General features: G+C 37.7%; 1 protein-coding gene and 1 non-coding gene across 2 annotated transcripts in view; both read right to left on the reverse strand.

The window, feature by feature from the left end:
• Positions 1-24,007, reverse strand: part of LOC141426384 (adenylate kinase isoenzyme 5) — a 69,108-nt gene that overhangs the window by 20,635 nt on the left and 24,466 nt on the right. Inside the window, exon 6 of the mRNA XM_074085249.1 lies at positions 406-633. Coding sequence (XP_073941350.1) covers positions 406-633 — 228 coding nt within the window. The remainder of the gene's footprint in view (positions 1-405; positions 634-24,007) is intronic.
• On the reverse strand, positions 12,330-12,403 carry TRNAI-AAU (transfer RNA isoleucine (anticodon AAU)). The gene has a single exon. It is a non-coding gene; the product is annotated as a tRNA-Ile (tRNA).

Consider the following 24,007-nt stretch of genomic DNA (forward strand, 5'->3'; position numbering starts at 1 on the left):
CCATTAGTGATAGATAATAGGAGGCAATGTACAGCACTATAATATCTGACACAGCAAATCGTGCATAAATATCTAATACGACTCGTTCTATGGCCGGTAGGACGTGTTAGATATTTTTGCACGCTCCGCTGCGGCAGATTAATGCAGTGCCCTTAGTGTAAGTTTTCGGTTACAAAATACGTCTCGATCGCGTTCGCATTAAAATCTCAATTTGTATGCAAACACGAACGTCGCAAACGTTCCGCTAGAGGCGCTGTTCGTGTTTCCATACAAATTGAGACTTTAATGAGAACGCGATCGAGACGAATTATGTAACCGAAAACTTACACTAAGGGTTACAGGTGATCACATAGCAACTCGCATGATATCTCCCACACCTCGCACCATCCTATTCAACAATTTTACCTTCGGACTGGTTATCCTCTCTCCATGCCTAACAGGCATTACGTCCGCCCTGCTCCGCTGCGCCGGCGCCGGCTCCACCCCCACTATCTCCCCCGGGATCCCCCCCGCGCCCACCCCTACCCCGCTGACCCCGTTCATAGTGGACTGGTCCTCCACGGTCCCCAGAATCTGGAGCACCGCGGCACGGAAGTCCTTGTAGACTTCTTCGGGGTTACGCTCGCCGTTTACCTGTAAGGAAGATGGCGTTCAAAAGCATTCGGCACAAAACGTTTCATGACGTTACTACAGTCGATTTCATAAACATGTGAGCAAAAATGTGATCAAAAATATCTGAACCACGACTCTATTGTTAACGGCGTAGAAGCGTGTTCAGATATTTTTGACCAAATTTTTGCTTACAATTTTATGAACTCGACTGTACAAGCTTATATTTCATTGCTATGTGTGTATGTATGTATGTACCTACGGGTCAAATCTGATTGACTCCACTTGTGTAAATCTGATGACAATAGGTACAATCACTATTCTATACATTCTGGAATAAATGGAATGGTATAAAAGTCAACAAATTATTTACCTGCCATAATATTTGAAGTAAATATTAGATGGTGCGCAGTTCAACAATAAACTTAAACAATTTTTAGTGTGTGTGAATGATTTTATAACTTGAATACTTTTGTGAAAAATATTAAAAGTTAATGTTGAATTAATACATAAATAAAACACGACAGAAATGGGCACATTGTTGGAACGCAATTGTCCGCGGTTAAACGTTAGAAACGTTTCTTATTTCCGCATTAAATGGGTAACCTGTCGTAAATTATAAAACGATCTGGTCCTCACATCAATACACAGTATTTGGGTCGCACAGCACGTTCACCTAACACTAACAAAAAATTCATAAACGCTCTCCTTGTAACGTGCGAGCACGCCTATACTTATGCTGAATATTTGATGTCCGATATGTCTCAAAAAAGTTGGTGTAATAGGTAATTATTATTCTAAGAACAGAGAAAGCCGTGTGCGTAAATAATTGTTAATTAGAGCTCGTTACCGCGAAGTATAATAAATAAAATGGAAGATAGAATGTTTAATAAAATTCAAGCTAAGAAAATGTTACGAATAAAATTAAATTGAACACTGAAAACCTATGATGAGATAAATATAGAGTAGTAGTAAGTACATACTTACGAGAAGCAGTGAACTCAACTAAAATATTAAATGAATCCGTACTCTTGTCTAGTGTAATAATTGTATATTTATCCATTTATTTTTACAAGCTTTTATTTTTCCCACTGGCTGCTTGTTGTTGTTGTTTCTTGTCATGCCTTGACTTGAAATTTAGTAAGTATACACATTGTTAGTTGGATGACAATACAAGTAGGTACAACAATCAACAAAAAGTGCAATCAGAACAAAAGCTTGTATTAAAAATGTAATTTTTAACAGAAACTTATTTTCGGGGATCTCGCGGAAAGGATGTATAAAAACGGTACATACATGCAAATTATGTTTTAAAACAGAACCTAAACCACTTAAAAGGGATTCCTTGATAAAAAACATAAAATCCCAATAAAAATAACTTAATATCGCCTCTTGCGTCACCAATCCACAAACTATATGAAAAATGAAAAATGAAAATGAAAATATCTTTATTTAAATCAACAATGGTTGCACTGCTTACTCACTACTAACATTTGGACTTACTACTTAATTAAATGCTGCAAATATTACATGTAGTTTAATAGAAGAAAAGTTGTGTCATATTATACTAACATGCTTATTATATGACAAATTATAGAAGGGGCTTAAAACCACCAGAAAAATGCATGTTTGGCAAATTTTAATTTTAATTTTTATATGTACCTTCTTAGGGTTTAAAGAATGACTCAGGAGAACATAACTACAACAAAAATTGATAAGAAAAAGTTGTTCGACCCCTATATATACATGGCTAACAAAATTGGTCTTTTTCCGTTTGAAAAGATTCAGTACTTACGATTACTTGAATGTTTGTGAGTAAGCGTTTTCTGCTCCCCGTACTAGTAAAAACTGTATCACGGTGGAACAGGATACACCATTCACCTTATTATTTATTCGGCACTAAATTTAATAAGTAAACAGAAGGTAAAAAAGGATAAAAAAATTTTGGAATTAAAAGTAAACTATTAACAAAATTATTTAAATGAGGGTGTACCGAGAAGATCGTTAACTATCCGCCGGTAGTGCATGCGCCGGCTAGTTGATTTAACTTGTAAACATGTAGTATACAGTATATATAGTATGTACAAAGTAAAATGGCTCCATCGCCTTTATGCATTTTAAAAATGCAGCCGTTCTGTCGTTTCGTAAAACAAACGTCAAAGAAATGCAGGCCCCTGGCCCCGCCTCCACCCTACACCCCCCTTCGTAAAAACCTCATATTTTATGAAGACAGCCCTCCATGGTGGACCTCATCAAAATTTCAAGAGTCCATAATATCTTGGCCAGTTGGCATTTCACACGGTCCGTTTTCCCTCTACAATGTAGATAATGTCTCGAATTTAAATTATTGCTTAGCTATAGCGCGGGGTATTCATTGACAATTTTACTTGTAAACCACCAACTGGATATTTTTGTATTTTGTTTCTAAGTTCGAGCATGAAATTGACGATACGATACGACGACTGAAGCGATATTTTGGGATAATTGTGGTCAAACAGAACACAAGCCAATTTCTTTGTAAAAAAAAACTTAGCCAACTTAGCCAACAAAAAGTTTGCCCCCGACTTTGTCACTTCAAAGTTCAATATCTCAAAAATGGCTGAACCGATTTTGATAAAACATGTCTAAGAACCATCGGTAGAAAACCTGCTTTCAAATAAAAAAAACGCATTCAAATCGGCCCACCCGTTTAAGAGCTACGGTGCCACAAACAGACACACATAGCGGTCAAACTTAACACCCCTCTTTTTGCGCCGGGGGTTAATAAAACAGGCATAAAACAACTTTAGATATTGATAGTAAGAGCCCGTTCCCACTACTTCCCACTTTTCGGGTGTGGAATCCGTTTCGTGTCGGATATCAGTCATTTAATTTCTATAGAAAATCGTGTCGGGCAAGTGTGAATAAAATAGTTTCATATAAAGTATTCTGCCACTGGAAGATCCAATTAAAATCCGAGCACGACATCCGACAAATCGGAACCAGCTCTAACGTGAACGGTTCGTGTTTCGATAATTTCTATTTTCCATTATGCACCTTTCAGCGAACAATCGCAAATGATCGGTTGCACTGACAGCTGATGTGCCAACTGCAGCTGTGCGTTCCGAGTTCCGAGCACAGTTTTTATTATGTAAATACTTAGATTAAATTACATCGGAAGTTCAATAATGACAGCATTTCATTGTTCTAATGAGTATAATTTTCTAGCGATATAAGTACAGCGAAAACGGGAATCCTACTTCGAAGAGTCTTAGCACACTGCGTGTGTGACTGCGTTTTTAGGGTTCCGGAGCCAAAATGGCGAAAACGGAACCCTTATAGGTTCGCCATGTCTCTGTCTGTCTGTCCGTCCGTCCGCGGCTTTGCTCAGGGACTATCAATGCTAGAAAGCTGTAATTTTGCACGAATATGTATGTAAACTATGTCGACAAAATGGTACAAAAAAATTGAAAAAAAAGATTTTTTTAGCTTACCTCCCATAGACGTAAAGTGGGGGTGATTTTTTTATCTCATCCTACCTTGTAGTGTGGGGATAGGTGTTTTAAAATCATTAGGGGGTTGCTAAGACGATTTTTCGATTCAGTGATTTGTTTGCAAAATATTCAACTTTAAAGTGCAAATTTTCATTAAAATCGAGCGTCCCCCCCCCCTCTAAAATCTAAACCGGTGGGTGGAAAAATTTGAAAAAATTCAGAATGGTAGTAAGTATATCAAACTTTCAAGGAAAACTATAACGGCTAAGTTTTCTTGAGAATTATTAGTAGTTTAAGAGTAAAATAGCAGCCTAAGGTATAAAATATACCTAAACTTGGAATATTCCGTACAAAATACGAAACCCTTAAAAAAATATTAGTTATTTTTTTCGTAATGGCTACGGAACCCTACTTCGGGCGTGTCCGACACGCTCTTGGCCGGTTTTTTAAATGCGCCGTCGACGCTCATTTTAAAAGCAATATATTTCTTCAACGGCATACATAGTCCACAGAGTCAAAATATAGTAGGTAGGTACAATACTATTTATGTATAAGTATAAGTAAATATAGTGTTAGTAAATCGTGAGAGTTGCGACCAACCGATGGATGCAAGTGGCAAATTGTAGATTGTAATTCATTATGGCGTTCTAAGGAGCCCTTCGTTCAACAGTTACGTCTTCCGGCTGATGATGATTATATTACGGTTGGCAACCCTAGTCAAGGGCGCCAGTCGTTCACAGGGGTTGTTTACCTTATCATTCATTATTGCGTCACTTCCTGATTCGTGCATGAGCTCATAATGAGGGCTATCGTGTATGAATTCGCCGCTAGAGGCGCTAGTGTAGCGAGAGGTCTCCGAAATATCAAATCTCATAGTTTTTGGGTGAGCTACGCGGGTTTATTTATAATTAGAATAATTTTGTGAATATTTTACATTACCTGAAATTAATGGCAATTATGCGTTACGGGGCAATGAATGTCTGTGTGTTGAGACAGTTTTGTCTTTCGGAAACTTTTGCCCCCCCTTTTTTTCCGAACAAAACGGGACTACGCAACAAAAATCCCATCCCATCTTCGGCCTCTAGGTTGGCAACGCATCTGCAATACCCCTGGTGTTGCAGTTGTTTATGGGCGGTGGTGATCTCTTACCATCAGGAGACCCACTTGCTCGTTTTCCATCCAGTTGAATAAAAAAAAAAAAAAAAAAAAAAAAAGGGGGAGGTTATCAATTCGGCTGTATTTTTTTTTGTTTGGCTCCAGTGGTCGAATTGACTTAAAATAAAAATATGGTTCAGCGGATTAATCATGAAGGTAACAAACAGACATACAGAGTGAGATTTGCATTTATGAAATATACGGTAGGTATTTGAAAAGTTTGCCATAAATCCTGTAGGTAGGTATATTATTATGAAAACATAGGTAAGTACAGACAAAGTTTAGCGAAGAAAAAATTAAAATCTATACGTCTGTCTTCTGAAATGCTTTTCTTCTATGCAGAAAGTATGACGTCACATGCAACTAAGTCTTTCTCTGTCTAATCTTGAATTTCAAACGTTTATAACTCTGTTACATGTAAAGATAGCTTAATATTGCTTCTTTGTCCAATAACATGCAGTCTCAAGCTTTTATATTTAAAAAAAATAAAAAAAATACAAATATCCTACCTATTAGTGGATAAGAGTAGATACATAGATAGATAAAAACGTTTTTTTTTTATATTGGAAACACACACAAACAAGATAAGATACAGATCCAAAACATCAGTCGAGACTTAAAAGTAAACATTTCATATTGTTTGTATGTACAGTTAAGGGCAAAGATATCGACACGGCCAAAATTGCAAAAATATGTATACACGGCTGTAGGAATCAAAATGCGTAGAAATTTAGAAAACTGAGTTTATTGAACTTTTTTACAATTTTATTACGGGAGACGTGTGTTCGCCGTGCAAGTCTTACCAAGAAGAGAGTTGCCAGCTTAAAATAAATAAAGCTGTCTACACATTATATGTTTGGTTTTAAACATAGTTGGGGCCGGGCAATGTATCCTAGATACAAATAAAGTTGGCTGAGTCAGCTGTTTTCAATGAAATAATATTAAAAATTACATTACAGGTAAAGGACACAAGTTAGAGATAGCTCTACGATACACTTTTTGGTTCATCATTACATCAGCTACTCTTACATTGCCATCATTGCCAGGGAATGTTTTTACAATACGAGCCATGGGCCATTTTAATGGAGAGGTGTTTATATTTTTAACAATGACTAAGTCACCCTCCTTTAGATTAGGTTGCTGGTACTTCCACTTGGGACGGCTTTGGAGCTGTGTTAAATAATTATTTGACCATGACTTCCAAAAGTCTTGCTTGAGCTTTGTACATAGATTCCAAAAACGTAAACGATTTACTGAAGTTTCAGTGAGATCAATTTCAGGAAAGCTTGTCAAAGCTGTTCCAATAAGGAAATGTCCAGGCGTTATATAATCACTATCGTTTGTTACGGCAGATAGCAGAGGTCTGCTATTTAAATTTAATGTTAAGTGCATGAAATCGTGTATACATATTTTTGCAACTTTGCCCTTGATATCTTTGCCCTTGACTGTGCACGCTGCAGTAGTGCAAAAGTGTCATGGCTCAGTGGCCAACATTGTTCAGTTGTTCAGAACAGCAGGGCTACTACGAAACTCGAAGTTCGTGTCGTGCGGTCCCTCTGACACTTATACTGTTTAATACGAGAGCGAGAGGGATCGCACGACACGAACTTCGAGTTACGAGTTTCGTAGTAGCCCTGCAGGAAGGAATATGTTTAAACATATTTGTATGTAAAATGGCCGCGTCACAAATCCTTTGGGGGGTGAGGCGACAGTCGAAGGGCACGTGAACAGCCGATCGATGGGCGGTCAACGGGCAATGTCACCGCCCGCGGAGCCGCGAAGCGACATTATCAATCATGTTTCAATCCTACCAATATTTTTTTTTTCGGACGTCCTGTTGCTGTTAGCCTCTGACGGCTTTTACCACTACCATGAGTTTACAGTGACCGTACTCGATAGCGACGGCGTAAATTATTTGTAGAGGTGCTGTACCCCTAGTGTAAGTTTTCGCAATCAATCATATTTTTTTTATACTACATCGTTCCGGAAAGACTACGTTAAGTCCTGACTGAGAAGAAACGACAAGAAACTCAGTCAGGTTGAGGTCTGATAGGAGAAAACCTACCCGGGATGTGCCGGTCTCGGTTGAAATAGCGGGCCTACCAATATTCACTATTAAAAACAGGCCGCCCGCCCAGTACAGTAGGTACCCTTAGTGTAAGTTTTCAGTTACAAAATACGTCTCGATCGCGTTCGCGTTAAAATCTCAATTTATATGGAAACACGAACATCGCAAACGTTCCGTTTACGTTCGTGTTTCCATATAAATTGAGATTTTAACGCGAACGCGATCGAGACGTATTTTGTAACCGAAAACTTACACTAATGGTACAGTTCACTATAGTTTGTTGACGTCCGTGACAGGGGTTGTGTCAAAGTAAAAACATTGATGATTGATGTGCGGCGCGTTTTGTTCTAAACAGCCTAGAGTCGTAAGGTTACATGCATAGATGTCGATGCAAAATACGCTCGCAAGAATTAAAACAAACAAAGAAATACATCTACAAAGAGCTGCTAAGTAAATAATCATATATAATCACAAGAAAAGACAATGCGATTTGCCTTGACAGAAATAATAACGTATGACACGCGGAGCGACTAAAAGCGGTGATTTTCTTATAACTTATGTATATGGAACGGCCTGTGCTTGCTATAATTTTCAATGTTTACTATATTTTTATCTAAATGGATTTTTTATAAGAAACTTTAAGGGATAAAGCATTATTTATGTTTCTGGATGCTTTTAACACAATTTATAACGTCTAAAGTGTATAATTTAATGTAGGAGTTATTTATTTTTATTTTTTATTCGACTGGATGGCAAACGAGCAAGTCGGTCTCCTGATGGCAAGAGATCACCACCGCCCATAAACACCAGGGGTATTGCGGATGCGTTGCCAACCTAGAGGCCTAAGATGGGATACCTCAAGTGCCAGTAATTTCACCGGCTGTCTTACTCTCCACGCCGAAACACAACAGTGCAAGCACTGATGCTTCACGGCAGGATTAGCGAGCTAGATGGTGGTAGCAATCCGGGCGGACCTTGCACAAGGTCCTACCACCTGCAATATTTGAGAGACATTACCGTAAACTGCTTCAACTTTGCCTTCTGGCCCCAACATTGCCTGATTCCATTTAGAGTCAATAACTTAGCACTCTTATAGGTTTTAAACTTTTAACTACACGGGAATTATTATTACGGGGAATAAAAGTTTAAAAACCTAGAGGGTGCTAGTTATCGACTCCAAATTGAATCAGGCAATGTTGGGGCCAGAGGGCAAAGTTGAAATTTTAAAACTGCGCAAATGGCTCTGGAATATAACATTAGTAAAGCCATCACCTTTATACAACGCTTTGGTGAAACATGCTTAGTATCTTTGGCATGCTGAGCTGAACTTTCCTTGCTGAGAGGTCTGCTTCTGCTGCTAAGAGCAGCTCACCCTCTCCCAACCTCAGCTACATGCCGTCCGAAACGAAAAGAAAAAACCGGCCAAGAGCGCGTCGGACACACCCAAAATAGGGTTCCGTAGCCATTACGAAAAAAATAAGTAATATTTTTCTAAGGATTTCGTATTTTATACGGAATCTTCCAAGTTTAGGTATATTTTATACCTTAGGCTGCTATTTACTCTTAAACTACTAATAATTCTCAAGAAAACTTAACCGTTATAGTTTTCCTTGTAAGTTTGATATACTTACTACCATCCTGATTTTTTTTAAAGTTTTCCACCCATCGGGGATTTTAGAGGGGGGGGGGGACGCTCTATTTTAATGACAATTTGCACTTTAATGTTGAATATTTCTTTTTTTAATTTAGAAATGTTTATGAAGTTTCTAGTACCTACTTTACTGCAACAGCCCTTAAGATTTATTTGTACTGTGTACCTTAAGTACCTATATGACGATACCGGATATACGGGGATACCGGGGATACGGTACCTATGGTTATCGACAACTCATATTTAGCAGTGAGGGCAACTCTAAAACTCACACAGACATTTACAAATTTACACAGACAGGCCCATTTCACTTTCGGTCACGCTGTCAAGCAAACTCTGTACCTATGTCTAAGTAATATTATGTTTATGGTGACGAGGAAACGGCCCCCTCAATTTATTACTTGCCCTTTTATCCGCGATTTGGTATCGAAAGGTTGAATTTTACGGAAATTCGCATTAATCGTGTGGTGAATTTTAAATTTTTACTTTGAAACACAACAATGAGGGCTATCGTTTTTTGTCTCACTAGATGGCGCACTGTTGCGTGAGGTTTTTAAGTGTGGCTTTCAGAGTCTGTTATTACGGGCGTTAAAACAAAGTTTAGATTAAAATCATATTTAAAACACCTTAAAACCGTACCATAAAAATATCCAGCCACCACAGTGTTGCTTAGTCCCGTTTTGTTCGGAAAAAAAGGGAGGAGAAAAGTTTCCAAAAGACAAAACTGTCTCAAATACACACATTCATTGCCCCATAACGCATAATTGCCATAATTAATTTCAGGTAATGCAAAATATTCACAAAAAATCTAATTATAAATAAACCCGCGTAGCTCATCCAAAAACTATGAGATTTGACATTTCGGAGACCTCACGCTACACTAGCGCCTCTAGCGGCGAATTCATTCGCGATAGCCCTCATTTACCTACGTTTTTAGATAAGGCAACTCAAATTTTTATAGTCGCAACACCCCAATGGGGGCTATCGCGTATGAATTCGCCACTAGAGGCGCTAGTGTAGCGTGAGGTCTCCGAAATGTCAAATCTCATAGTTTTTGGGTGAGCCACGCGGGTTTATTTATAATTAGAATAATTTTGTGAATATTTTGCAATATCTGAAATTAATTATGGCAAATATGCGTGGCAGGTGTCAACAGCCACAAACCAAAAAGTTTATAAAATAAAGTTTTAGTTAATTTATTTTTTACTAATGGGTCGTGTTTTATATTAAAAAAAAACAACAAAACTAGATAATACTAATAAGTTAAGCCATGCATGAAAAGTAAAACGTACCTATTCTTGAAGCGTTTAAGTAATAAAATAACTACCTAAATGTAAACAAACTTCAGCTGCTAAATTTGGTACATTTAAGGACTTTAAACATTTTACTTATTATCTTTTTATCATTCATTATAATTTCATAATACGAACTAGACTAGTGTATTTCAGAACAGAAATGTAAATGTTTTTAGATAGTTTAAGTGGGGTAATGGGGTTAAGTAATTTAAGGCACCAATTGACGTTGTTTTGTTTACATTTAGTTAAATACCTATCCAAACCAAGTATAGTAAATGAACATTTTGTTTCCACTGTTGCTGTTTAATTTTCTTACAATCAAAGTGAAAAGCAGAGTGCAACTTGTCCATAAAACTCAATTTACCCGAGACACACATGCACTTGTAGTACAATCTACTATTAAAAGGAAAGTATTCTATTTAGGGACGGAGCTAATCGACCTTTTTCTTATGTCAACAAAAATAAAACTGGTATCCTACTAATATTATAAATGCGAAAGTTTGTGAGTGAGTGAGTGAGTGAGTGAGTGAGTGAGTATGTTTGTTACTCTTTCACGCTGAAACGGCTGGACGGATTTGGATGAAATTTGGCGAAAAGTTAGTTTATAACCTGGATTAAAACATAGGATACTTTTTATCCCGGTATTCCCACGGGATAGGGATAAAATCTCTAAATAACAACCTCTGGGCTTAGAGTCATGAAATTTGGTATGTAGGTAGTTGGACGTTTGGAATAACAGATAGGTAACTTTTTGACCCGATATTCCCACGGGATACCTAGGGATAAAATCTTGAAATAACAACCGCAGGGCTTAAAGCCATGAAATTTAGTATGTAGGTAGCTGGACCTTTGGATAAACGCATAAGCTACTTTTTATCCCAATATTCCCCCGGGATAGGGATAAAATCTTGAAATAATAACCGCTGGGCTTAGAGTCATGAAATTTGGTATGTAGGTAACTGGACGTCTGGAATAACACGTAAGGGACTTTTTGACTCGATATTCCCACGGGATACCTAGGGATAAAATCTCGAAATAACAACCACTGGATTTAGAGCCATGAATTTTCGTGTGTAGGTAGCTGGACCTCTGTAATAACACACAGGCTAATTTTTATCCCGATATTCCCACGGGATAGGGATAAAATCTTGAAATAATAACCGCTGGGCTTAGAGTCATGAAATTTGGTATGTAGGTAGCAAGACGTCTGGAATAACACATAAGCGACTTTTTGACCCGATATTCTCACGGGATACCTAGGGATAAAATCTCGAAATAACAACCACTGGGCTTAGAGCCATAAAATTTGGTATGTAGGTAGCTGGACCTCTGGAATAACACATAATCTATTTTTTACCCCGTATTCCCACGGGATAGGGATAAAATCTTGAAATATTAACCGCTGAGCTTAGAGTCATGAAATTTGGTATGTAGCTGGATGTCTAGAAAAACACATAGACGACTTTTTGACCCGATATTACCACGGGATACCTAGGAATAAAATGTCGAAATAACAACCGCTAGGCTTAGAGGCATGAAAATGTTCGCTACTTTTTATCCCGATATTCCCCCGGTATAGTTTTGTAACTAAGGGACCCCATACATCCCTGTATTATTATTATTTTTAATATTACGTATTTTTTTCTTTAATTGTATACTGTAGTTTTTAAGTATTTTATTTCTAATTATTTTATTTTGAAAAAATGACTTTCTGCCAAGTTTCTTGCGGCGCATTCTTCTTGGCAATGGTGGTCTTTCCGAAAGCGCTGGTAGTATAAAAAATGAAGTGTAAAAGTGCCCATTGCGGCCTATTTACTGAATAAATGATTTGAATTTGAATTTTGCATTTGAATTTGGATAGGGAAAAATTTTGAAACTTCAGCACTGGGTTTAGAGTCTTGAATTTTGTACAGTCATTCACAACACAACCTCAATGAAGACCACGATATAAATATTGGAAATTTCCAGGGGAATTTTTAAAATCCCGAAAATTTAAATTGCAGCTACCACACCGAATAGTTTACGCGTGCGAAGCCGCGGGTAAAAGCTAGTTTTAGAAATAAAGCAAAAAGAAACTGTGGCCCATGAGGGGATCGAACCCGCGACCTTCGCGTTATTAGCACGACGCTCTAACCAACTGAGCTAATGGGCCGGTTGCCAGAATCACGAAATACTGCTTCAGCTTATCTCCATTATATCTTAGAGCGTCGTCGTAATCTTGAACATGAGATATTTCATTTTTATGGTGGGTATTATCGATATCAATAAAATTTATTTGTAAATTTATAATAAGGAATTACCAATTACAATCTGAGGCATTTCTGAAGTTTTTTTTTATTATCCTGATCGGTTACTCTAGGTACAGTCAAGTGCAAAGATAATTGAAAATATGTATACACGACTTTATGCACTTAACATTAAGGTAGTGTAGGTAGTGTACACATATTTTTGCAATACATTTGCTCGAAAAATTAACTAAGTTCATTCTACTGCACTAGTGCGATTTTTTTACAGTTTTTTTTAAATTCTCCATTTTAAAAGTTTAGAAGAGAAGAGAAAGAAAAGACAAAAATAAAAATATCGACTTATCGTAGAAAAATTTATAAATATACAAAACTAAGTAATGAATTTGCAAAATTGATTGTAATTATTTAATTACCGCTCAGATTTTAATAATTTCGACCTTTTATTTATTCGAAAAAATCGCAGTGGCTGAACGCGTCGAACCTTTGCCTGATAATTTTAGTTAAAGTAACGTAATTAAAAACAAAACTTACCTACGCATTATGGACGCGCCATTTTTGTAAAACTTTGCATTGTTATTATTTTTCAATTTTGTGTCATTGCCTATTTTCTCACAAATGTATTGAAAAACGTCGTATGATACACGGTTGGCAGGCTTTACAAACTCGTGACCATGAAAACCCTCGCCTTGCGGCTCGGGTTTATCACTCGTCAACTCATTTGTAAAACCTTACTTAACAACCTCGTATCACAAATATCTATTGTAACTTTGGCCTCGTCGATATCTTTGCACGTGACTGTACTTATGTATTATATAATTTTTTATTAATAAAATATGTGAAAGCGAGCAGCATTACTCTGTGTTGCCAATCACACTATTTTTAACACCCAACGCCAAAAGAGGGGTGTTATAAGTTTGACCGCTATGTGTGTCTGTCTGTGGCACCGTAGCTCTTAAACGTGTGGACCGATTTCAATTTGGTTTTTTATTTGAAATAAGGTTTTCTAGCGATGGTTCTTAGACATTTTTTTGAGATATTGAACTTTGAAGTGACAAAGTTGGGGGTTTGCCAACTTTTTATTGGTTAGGTTATCCAGTCATGAAGTTTGGATGAATGGTAGGATGGAAGATTGGTTGGCTGGGCTGTAGCAGTAAGAGGACCAAAGAGATAAATATGCATAGATACATACATACATATGCTCGAAAAACATATCCCAGAGCTCATCTTCAGAGCAACACAACCGTTCACCATGCTACGGGCTGTTAGACCAACATAAGCTTCAGAGCAACACAACACAAGTTTCAGACTAACACCTCATAGCATGCTGAACGGTTTTGTTGCTCTGAAGATGAGCTCTGGTTGAGTTCGAAACGCGTTAGTATAGTGTGGTGGGGCGATAGTTGGGTTTGAGTGTTTTGTGTTTATTCTTGTGGAGGAACTGCATAAACACATATCTTGCATAAACGTAGCTGTCATAAGGTTGCGGGTGAGTAAATGTGTGGCCCAGTGCCCTTAGTGTAAGTTTTCGGTTACAAAATACGTCTCGATCGCGTTCGCGTTAAAATCTCAATTTGTATGCAAACACGAACAGCGCCTCTAGCGGAACGTTTGCGATGTTCGTGTTTGCATACAAATTGAGATTTTAACGCGAACGCGATCGAGACGTAATTTGTAACCGAAAACTTACACTAAGGGCAGTACCCTTAGTGTAAGTTTTCGGTTACAAATTTAACCGGGAATAATATTAAAAACAGAGGCTCTATAGGTCACCGGTAATTGGATCATCATGGTCCCACTTAATTAAAATCAAAACTTAACTTTTGTTTTTTTTCTTCTAAAAAACTTAATCGTGAATTCAATGTACGCCATCCTAGAACCCAACTGACGTCGCCTGTCACTACAAATATCACACATTTTGCTTTACATTGCTTCTTCGAATTAACTTAAAAGTGTAATAAAAATTAAAAAACGAATTATTTTTAAAAGTCACTGAAGTAATGTTGTTGAGTTTGACGAATACGGTCTACTTTTTTATTATTTGTCCCTGTTATAGGCCACACACGGTAGACTTCCCCAAAGTAACGTTCTGCTTCATATACTAAATTACATAACCCTCCTTCGAGCAGTCGAGCAAAAACCAACATAAGCGCGCACTCTCATATAAACAAATCCCATTAAAACCGAGTACCATGTCGTAAACATCCATTTTACGCCCACGTTTCAATTTCAATACGAATTAGTAATATCGCAATTATCGGGACCTGTTCGTAGGCATGATATCACCGGCTGGCGTAGCACTTGATTGTAGGCTACGGGCTATTGCTACGCCGTAGAGGTCTACGAAGTGTTAAGGCCTACGCTAGCTGACGCGGTTTGCATTGCACGGATCAGGTGGACGCGGACGCCTATATTGAATAACCCAACTTTGTGTTGGTTACAACACAAAGTTGGAAATCCCCCGACTTTGACACTTCAAAGTTAAATATCTCAAAAACGGCTGAACCGATTTTGATAAAACATGTCTAAGAACCATCGCTAGAAAACTTGCTTTCAATGAGGGCTATCGTTTTTTGTCTCACTAGATGGCGCACTGTTGCGTGAGGTTTTTAAGTGTGGCTTTCAGTCTGTTATTACGGGCGTTAAAACAAAATTTAGATTAAAATCATATTTAAAACACCTTAAAACCGTACCATAAAAATATCCAGCAACCACAGTGTTGCTTAGTCCCGTTTTTTTCGGGAAAAAAAGGAGGACAAAAGTTTCCAAAAGACAAAACTGTCTCAAAACACAGACATTCATTGCCCCGTAACGCATAATTGCCATAATTAATTTCAGGTAATGCAAAATATTCACAAAAAAATTCTAATTATAAATAAACCCGCGTAGCTCACCCAAAAACTATGAGATTTGACATTTCGGAGACCTCACGCTACACTAGCGCCTCTAGCGGCGAATTCATTCGCGATAGCCCTCATTAAAAAAACCGCATTCAAATCGGTCCACACGTTTCAGAGCTACGGTGCCACGGACAGACAGACATACAGACACACATAGAGGTCAAACTTATAATATAACACCCCTCTTTTTGCGTCGGGGGTTAAAAATAGTAAGTAAAGGAGGGCTTGGGTCTGTCTTTTAAAATTTGGCGTTTGAGATCGAGTGCTGTCTATCGGTTCGTTATTCGGTTGTCGGGTATCGGTTGTTGTCAAGCGGTTCTCTTCAAAAGTGCCAATCGATCTAAAGATGGTAGAGCGCCACGAAGACCTGTTCGAAGCAAGCTCCTCCCAACCTGTAGGATCAATTCCGCAGGCGTTAAGGTGCCTCTTGAGCACGTCCTTGTAGCGCAGATGCTGACCGCCGTGCTTTCATTTACCCTGAGCCATTTCTGAATAAAAGACAGCTTTGGGTAACCGGCGATCATCCATACGCAAGACGTGCCTACACCACCTGAGCTGACCATGCACGAGGATAGCTTCCATACCGTGCATTCCGGAGCGACGCAGGACCTCACAATTAGACACGATCCTGCCACTTGATATTCAGGATAGATCTTAGACACCTAAGGTGGTATGTGTCGAGTTTCCTGATATCTGTTTTGTAGAGGCACCATGTCTCGGCTCCATATAGAGGGACTGGTAGGATTAGTGCCTTGTAAACACTAATCTTAGGGGCTGTTTCACCATCCATTGATTAGCGTTAACCGACGGTTAAATGTGATGCCGTCTCCGTCTATTCGGACAAAACAAATAGAGACGGCATCACACCTAACCGCTAGTTAACACTAATCAATGGATGGTGAAACAGCCCCTTAGTCTCGAGCTTTAGATCATGGGATCTCCAAACACGATGAGTAAGTCGACCGAAATTGGCTGCGGCGTTAGCGATTCGTGATGATATCTCCGAAACTAAAGTATTGTCGTGCCTGATATTGCTACCCAAATATTTAAAGTTGGATACCTCAAACTTATGGCTCCACGTACCCCTGTTAAAGTTTCTAGACGACAGCGAACCCCTACCTCCCCCCCCCCCCCAAAGAAAGTAATAAAACTGGCTGTTGGAGAAAGTTTTTATTTTATTTCAATCATGATAATGAATATTATTTAATTCAATAAAAGGTAACAAATATAGGTAAGAATCCTCTTGCCAACGAAAATACAAACTGAAACAAACAAATAAGTAACAAATTTGGAGTTGAAATAAAAAATACAAAAAGACTCCAAAAACCAATCTTAATCATCTTGCCAGTCTTGCATCCACCATCACGTAAACCTTGTCGCGAACCCCCTACCGTCGAATAGCGAACCCCTTAGGGGTTCGCGTACCCCCACTTTGAGCAACCCTGCACTACGCAATAGAACCAACGGCCTCTGGGGTCATAATACTGATTAAAGTATACGTCGATACGGAACCGTACATGCGGTAGATTATAAAACAAACCTATTCTAACTTAAAAAGTTCTACAGACCATTTAAAAATTTCTAGGAAATTTATGGCGGGAAAAATGACAGCATGACTCACCGCTATCAGCATCCCGCTCTGATCGAAGTACTCGGCCACCGGCATTACACTCCGGTAGAAGTTGTTGAGCTCCATTCGCGCCAGGCTTAGCACCACGTGACCGAGTCGGGCGCCATATTCGATCTGACGCTCCAGCACCCGTTGGCGCCAACTGACTAGCACGACACCGCTTATCGTTTGTATCTGGAAGATTTAGTTAGATTAGTAGAATAAATACCTGGGCGACCCCATTCTTTTTTGTAAAATCATGTTTTTTTGGAGAAGATTTAAATAAATAAATAATAATAAATATTACGGGACAATTCACACCAATTGATCTAGTCCCAAAGTAAGCTTAGCAAAGCTTGTGTTATGGGTACTAAGCAACGGATAAATATATTTATATATATATATAGATACATACTTAAATACATATTAAACACCCAAGACCCGAGAACAAACATTCGTATTTTTCATACAAATATCTGCCCCGACACGGGAATCGAACCCGGGACCTCAAGCTTCGTAGTCAGGTTCTCTAACCACTAGGCCATCTGGTCGTCTAATTTGTATTTAAATAAGCTTTAAAAGTAAAACTAAAGTGAAATTTACTCTTAGAAACACCACTGAAACTCAAAAATAGAGTAAAATCAACAGATATATTATAATGAGTTAATGATAGTGACCTACTCTGAATTAGATTGTATGGTGTATGCTCATTTTACCACCTGAAAATTATGGTATTTTAGCTTAGGTTAGAACAGCGACTCCAAGAGAAACGAACTGCTACCCGAAAAGTAGGTACCTAAGATAAGGTAGGTTAGATCTGCGATCTCTACTAAAACAAGCTGTTATTATTATTATCGATCATTAGGTATATAAATATCATAATTAAATATCATGGGACACTTGACACCAATTGACCTAGTCCCAGACTAAGCAAAGCTTGTACCATGGATATACTAGGCAACCGATAAACATGCTTAAATACATATTTATTAAACATCCAAGACCCGAGAACAACATTCGTATTATTCATACAAATATCTACCCCGGCCGGGAATCGACCCGGGACCTCAAGCTTCGTAGTCAGGTGCTCTAACCACCTAGCCATCCGGTCGTCAAGATATAAATCTGCCGTTTTATGTATTAAATATTAGTTATTATGAGTGCTATACGTTTTCAAATTATTGATTATGTTTATTATACACACAAGCTTACACGTAGTGATGAGTGTTAGGTATATATTTTGTTGTTATATCTCGTATTACAACTAACCCATATAATTTATTATTTATCTACTACTACTACCTACTCTAGTTGTCGATCTGTATCAAACTGGACAACAGTTAAAACACAAGAAATCACACTTCACCGCGCTTGAAACTGAGGCCATGTTAACATATTTTTCAAGTACGCCATATGTTAAATATTCTTTTTAAACGTGTAAAAAACCGGCCAAGAGCGTGTCGGACACGCCCGAAATAGGGTTCCGTAGCCTTTACGAAAAAAATTAAGCAATATTTTTCTAAGGATTTCGTATTTTGTACGGAATATTCCAAGTTTAGGTATATTTTATACCTTAGGCTGCTATTTACTCTTAAACTACTAATAATTCTCAAGAAAACTTAAACGTTATAGTTTTCTTGAACATGAAACTACCTGTTATAGTTTTCCTTGCAAGTTTGATATAACCATTCTGATTTTTTTTTAATTTTTCCACCCACGGGTCGATTTTAGAGGCACTTTAAAGTTGAATATTTCGCAAACAGATCACTGAATTGAAAAATCATCTTAGCAACCCCCTAATCGTTTTAAAAGACCTATAGCTTTCTAGCATTGATAGTCCCTGATCAAAGCCGCGGACGGACGGACGGACGGACAGACAGACAGACAGACATGGCGAAACTATAAGGGTTCCGTTTTTGCCATTTTGGCTACGGAACACTAAAAACGTCCATTCAATGTACAATATCAACTTTACACATGTTAAAAAAATGGAAACCCTAGCGATAATGATGGTCATCAAGTCATCAATATTCAAACAGTGAGTCATAGGTTGGCTGCCACTGTGTCGGCTTAACAATTAGGGGGCCTACCACGCTCTCTTAATACGACTCAGTTTAGGCTCTAAACTGATTTGCATCGTTATTTCGTACCACGACGTTACTTTTGCGATTCAGTTCAAGCACGTTTCAGCGACAGTGATACAGACATTTTTATTCGCTCACTTCAAGCGGTTTTCGTACCATGCCATGACGCTTAACTTGAGTGGGAATTGAATCGCTTCAATGTCAAATTTAGCGATTCAGTATAAGTTACTCATTGGAGTATTTTTAAATTTCAAGAACTTTTAAACATTTATTCAAGTTTTATAACTTTTCATAGGTACTCACGACATTTTGCTTCTTAACTCCTCATTGATAAAACTATTTTTTCAGTGAGAAAAGAGACTCGTGGATTAGTGACAGCGTAAACATTTTATTTGTAATCAACACAACGGTTAACACGGTTCTTAACACGGAATGACATAGAGTTATGGTTTCCAAAATAAAGAGGGTTTAGTATAAAATATTTGGTTTGCATATAGCGGCATCCCTTTCGCGACTTAGCGTTTCATTTTCAGACCAGAGACAATATCGGTCTTTCATTCACATGTAAACCATTGAGACTCAGCTCTGAGAAATAAACGTCGTGTACCAATTTCGACGATTCAGTTTAGGTGCCTAAATTGAACTGCTCTGCGTTTGTATCGTTTATGAAAAGATCATGGTAGGCCCTCAGTATGTTTATAAGCAAAAGACATGATTCAGAAGGCAATGTTGCGAAAAAGGTAAAGTTCAGACTAAGGTGTTAATTATGATTGGTTATTTGGAGCCTTTTGTATTATATATTTCAACTCCAAATTTGTTACTTTTACGGTCATCCCGTAAAACCATATCGAAAATACAAACTGAGACATGGATGCGTGCCATACTCCTATGGCACGCAGCACGAAATGCTGAGGATTTGCGTTCGATTCCAGGCCCTGGTCTCTTTTTCTGGTTTTTCTGTGCATCCATGTCTCAGTTTGTATTTTCGATAAGGTGTTAATGTTAGATCTTAGAGCTCGGTATGAATAATTATGATATAATTGAGTCTTTTGCTTAATTTAATAATATGGTTATTTTATGCAACTTTTGACATTAAATTATGATTAACTTATTGGAATTGTTTGACTTTGTATATTGATTGATTATTTTGATTTAATATGTTATAATATAATGCAATACCTACTAAACTTTAAAAAAATATGACTTATGTATTAAATATTACTAACAAACTATGGATCCTGGCCTGCATTAAAGCATTTTTTTTATATATAATTTATAAATAAATAATTATTTTCTTTCCTTCTTTCATCAGCCAGAAGATATCCACTATTGAACAACCTCCCCCTAAGGCTGCGTTTCCACTAGAGATGTGAGATGTGGTGAGATGAGGTGTGTGATAAGAGATGAAGTATGAATAACCTCGCACTACTCATATTAACACTTACTTATTGTGTGTTCGACTGGGGGATTCACAATTACATTTCAATTCATCATCCCAGCTTATATACGTCCCACTGCTGGGCACAGGCCTCCTCTCAGAATAAGAGGGCTTGGGCCGTAGTTCCCATGCAGGCCTAATGCGGATTGGGAACATTTCAGTTAAAACAAAGCATTTGATTTTTGCTAAAGTACTGAAATCGTTAGAATGAACATCGAACTCCCACAATCCTCCGAAGCTGGGAGAAAGAGGTGTAGAATGAATGAATTTTGAATGTGTTGTTTCTCACCATATAGGTATTCTAGCGAATTGGAAATGGAAACACGATTAGTGTAAAATTTCTCGCTAGATTTGAATACTAAAGCCACCCAAATTTTATTTTTCAAATTGTTCCGAAACTAGCTAATTTTAATAATTATTTATTCAGTCACTTATTTATGTTTTATAATAAATAATGAATAAGAGATTAAAAAGTGTCCTATTCCGCATCGCGATACCTACTGTTGAACAATTAGAATAGAATATAGAAGAGATTTTGCGAGCCCTGACGCTGCGTTAATACATTCTTAGGTTATTTTTATTTATTTAAACTTGCGTGTTTTAACCACTCACTCCAACATCCCTACCACGTACAAAATATTTCTTGACAAGCCAGTAAGATTTGGAGAGCTGTTAGAAATTTTAGAGTTGGTAAATATTCGAGGCAGTGTAAAAAAGCATCATAAACCAAATGTAATCAAAATACAGACAACAAATTAAATTACAGTCTTAGACATATTACACCCACAAACATCACACCTGTATTCCCAAATGAGGTACCTAGGCAGAGCACACCAAACGCTACGCTTCGGAGCCACTTTTAGCAATTTTAGGTTTTAAGCTTGACAAAAACGGTGCAACAGTGACCGTTTGCTAGCCTATTAAACATACATACAGACATATTAAAAGTTGTTAATTATCTCCTAATACCAAGCGTATTACAAACACATGTTTCAATTATGGAACTAAACTCTAATGGCCAATGCGTGATAAACCATCGATCCATATTTTGTCCACAAAAATCGAGCTGTTAAGGTCGCTGAGGATAGTTCTAATAGAACCTATAGCTTGTCACGTACGATATCAACTTAGAGACGCAGTTGGAAAAATATAATAAACGTTATAATATAAACTGTATATAAAACGAACGGCGACGTCCTTATGTCATCGATGTAGAGTGAACTATTGCTTAGTTCAAAGTAATCATGGTATTTTAGATTTCTCGATAGTAAGGAGTTTATCGGTAATATTCGGTAGGTAGTTATAAATTTGTGAAGCTTGGCTACGTATTTGTGAATAGGTAGGTAAGTTTGATGTCAACAGTACCTACGGCGTCTATTGTGAATTATGCATATTTAGCCAAATAATAGAAAAAATCGGCCAGCGGTTCCATACAAATTTGTGTTGTAGCTAAGCATATGCAATGTGAGCAGGACCCAGCCAGCCATCGAGTTAAATGTACGCAGTGTGAGGTCATTTTAGATGGTTACTGATATTGGCAGACAGACAAAAAAATTATGATTTTCAGACTTTTCTTATATTGGTTGTGCTTCATATACCTACCCTGCAATTTCAAATTTTAGGACGACCGGAAGTACCTACCCTTTAAGTTTTTCGGTTACGTCAATTGTATTATTACACCAGTTCATCCGTCCATCTCGTTGGTGGATGTCCTACGCTTCAAGATACACTTTCGCACTTATAATATTAGTATGGATACTATGGATTAGTAAGATGAGTCGCAAGTAAGACTATCGCCAAACCGACCTCACGATATCACTTATCAGAAAACCCTCATGTTAAGAATTATTCCAGAATAGGGGTCTGTTACCTTGTCTGAATATTCCGCGACGTCCCTCATGGACCTCGGGTACCCAGAGACCAGGTACGTCTTGGCTGTAGGCGCCATCTTCATCTCCAGCATTAGCACTTCTGTCACCGTCTTGCTCGACAGTGTACCGAAGTCTTGCATGTCTAAAGAATAACATCAGCATTTAGCGTTGAGTTACACAGTACAGACTTTTTAACGACAATAAAATGTAATTAAAATATAAATAAATGTGAATTCCAAATATACTCTTATATAATATACTAATCAATACGATATAATCCGCAATGTGTTATTATTACAGACTACCCTTAAAGTTTGTGGTTATAACAAAAATACACGCGGTACCTTTTATGTGATAGTCTTTCGCACGCGCTAAGATTTGTCTTTGCGTGAGTCAGCAAAGGACGGGCTGGACGACAAGCAAAAAGACAGAGAAAGAAAAAGGCAAAAAGATAAAGAAGATGATAGAGAAAATAGGGTGTGCAGTGTTTTGTTGTTATTTGTAAATTGTACTGCGTTCGTTGCGAACCTTTTTAACGTATTAGCGGCCAGTAATAAATGTAAAAAAAAAGTTTTCATACGGTGCATGTTAATCTCTATGGTAGGTTAGGTTAACGCTCTATTGTACCTTTTTGATAGCCACACAAGCGTGTTTAGTTTACTACGTTAATCGGAATAAGGTCTTTCCAATCTGTCTTACTTGCGTGAGGCGAATGACCGGCTGAATTTGCTTTAAAAATGTTTATATTTTTTTTTTCAGCCTTTGGCGTTCAGTTGATAAGTTTTGGAAGCAAATCAGAGGCCGTGTTGCGTAAGGTTCCTGACGTTCGCGATCGCAATCATATGACAGATTTTGCATACAAAAACACAGGATTGTTTTGTTTGATTTTGATACTTACATCAAAAAGGTTGAAGAAGTCAGTAAACTTCTAAAATCTGACACGCTCGTAACCGGTTTTTTTTTGACAGTTCGCGTGACAATTCGATAAGAGCGGATCCAGGGGGGGGGGCGATATGGGAGTCATGGCCTGGGCTCTGAGCTAGGTCTACGACAACAGTAGATATTTTCTTATACTCATTGTTTTTAACATAGAATATCTTCCTACGACAAAAGAGGAGAATTGACTATTTTCGATGTATGTTATTTTACAATAAGTTTTAATGCTTTATTTATTTGACCATGTGACCCCTCCCCCCCTCCCTGGCTATAAAGCTGGATCCGCCCTTGCATTACGCATATCTGAATTTATTTACTAATATGTCGGAATGACGTAACTGTCTTGCACGTCAACTAACTAGGTAAGTACCTAACGTTTTCTTGCTGTGCTCTTACGAGCAGAACCAGGGTTTATAAATAGTTCAATACTTGTGACAGTAGGCTTCATGAATTTCTATTCTCTTCTCTGACTCCATCTACATCTAGATCAAGTTCTTAAAAACACTCATTCACATTTCAACCCAATCTTACGGTCAGATTGAGTTCAAATGTAAATAAGTTTTATTTATTTGTTTAAGTAAAACGCGCGAAATCAACGTTTTTATTTATTTATTTAGTTTTGCATAGCTGCTGAATTAAACAAGAATACATTCTGATCCAGTTCGCGCCTCAACT

Source organism: Choristoneura fumiferana, chromosome 3, assembly GCF_025370935.1.
Source record: "Choristoneura fumiferana chromosome 3, NRCan_CFum_1, whole genome shotgun sequence".
Classification (NCBI taxonomy): Eukaryota; Metazoa; Arthropoda; class Insecta; order Lepidoptera; family Tortricidae; genus Choristoneura; species Choristoneura fumiferana.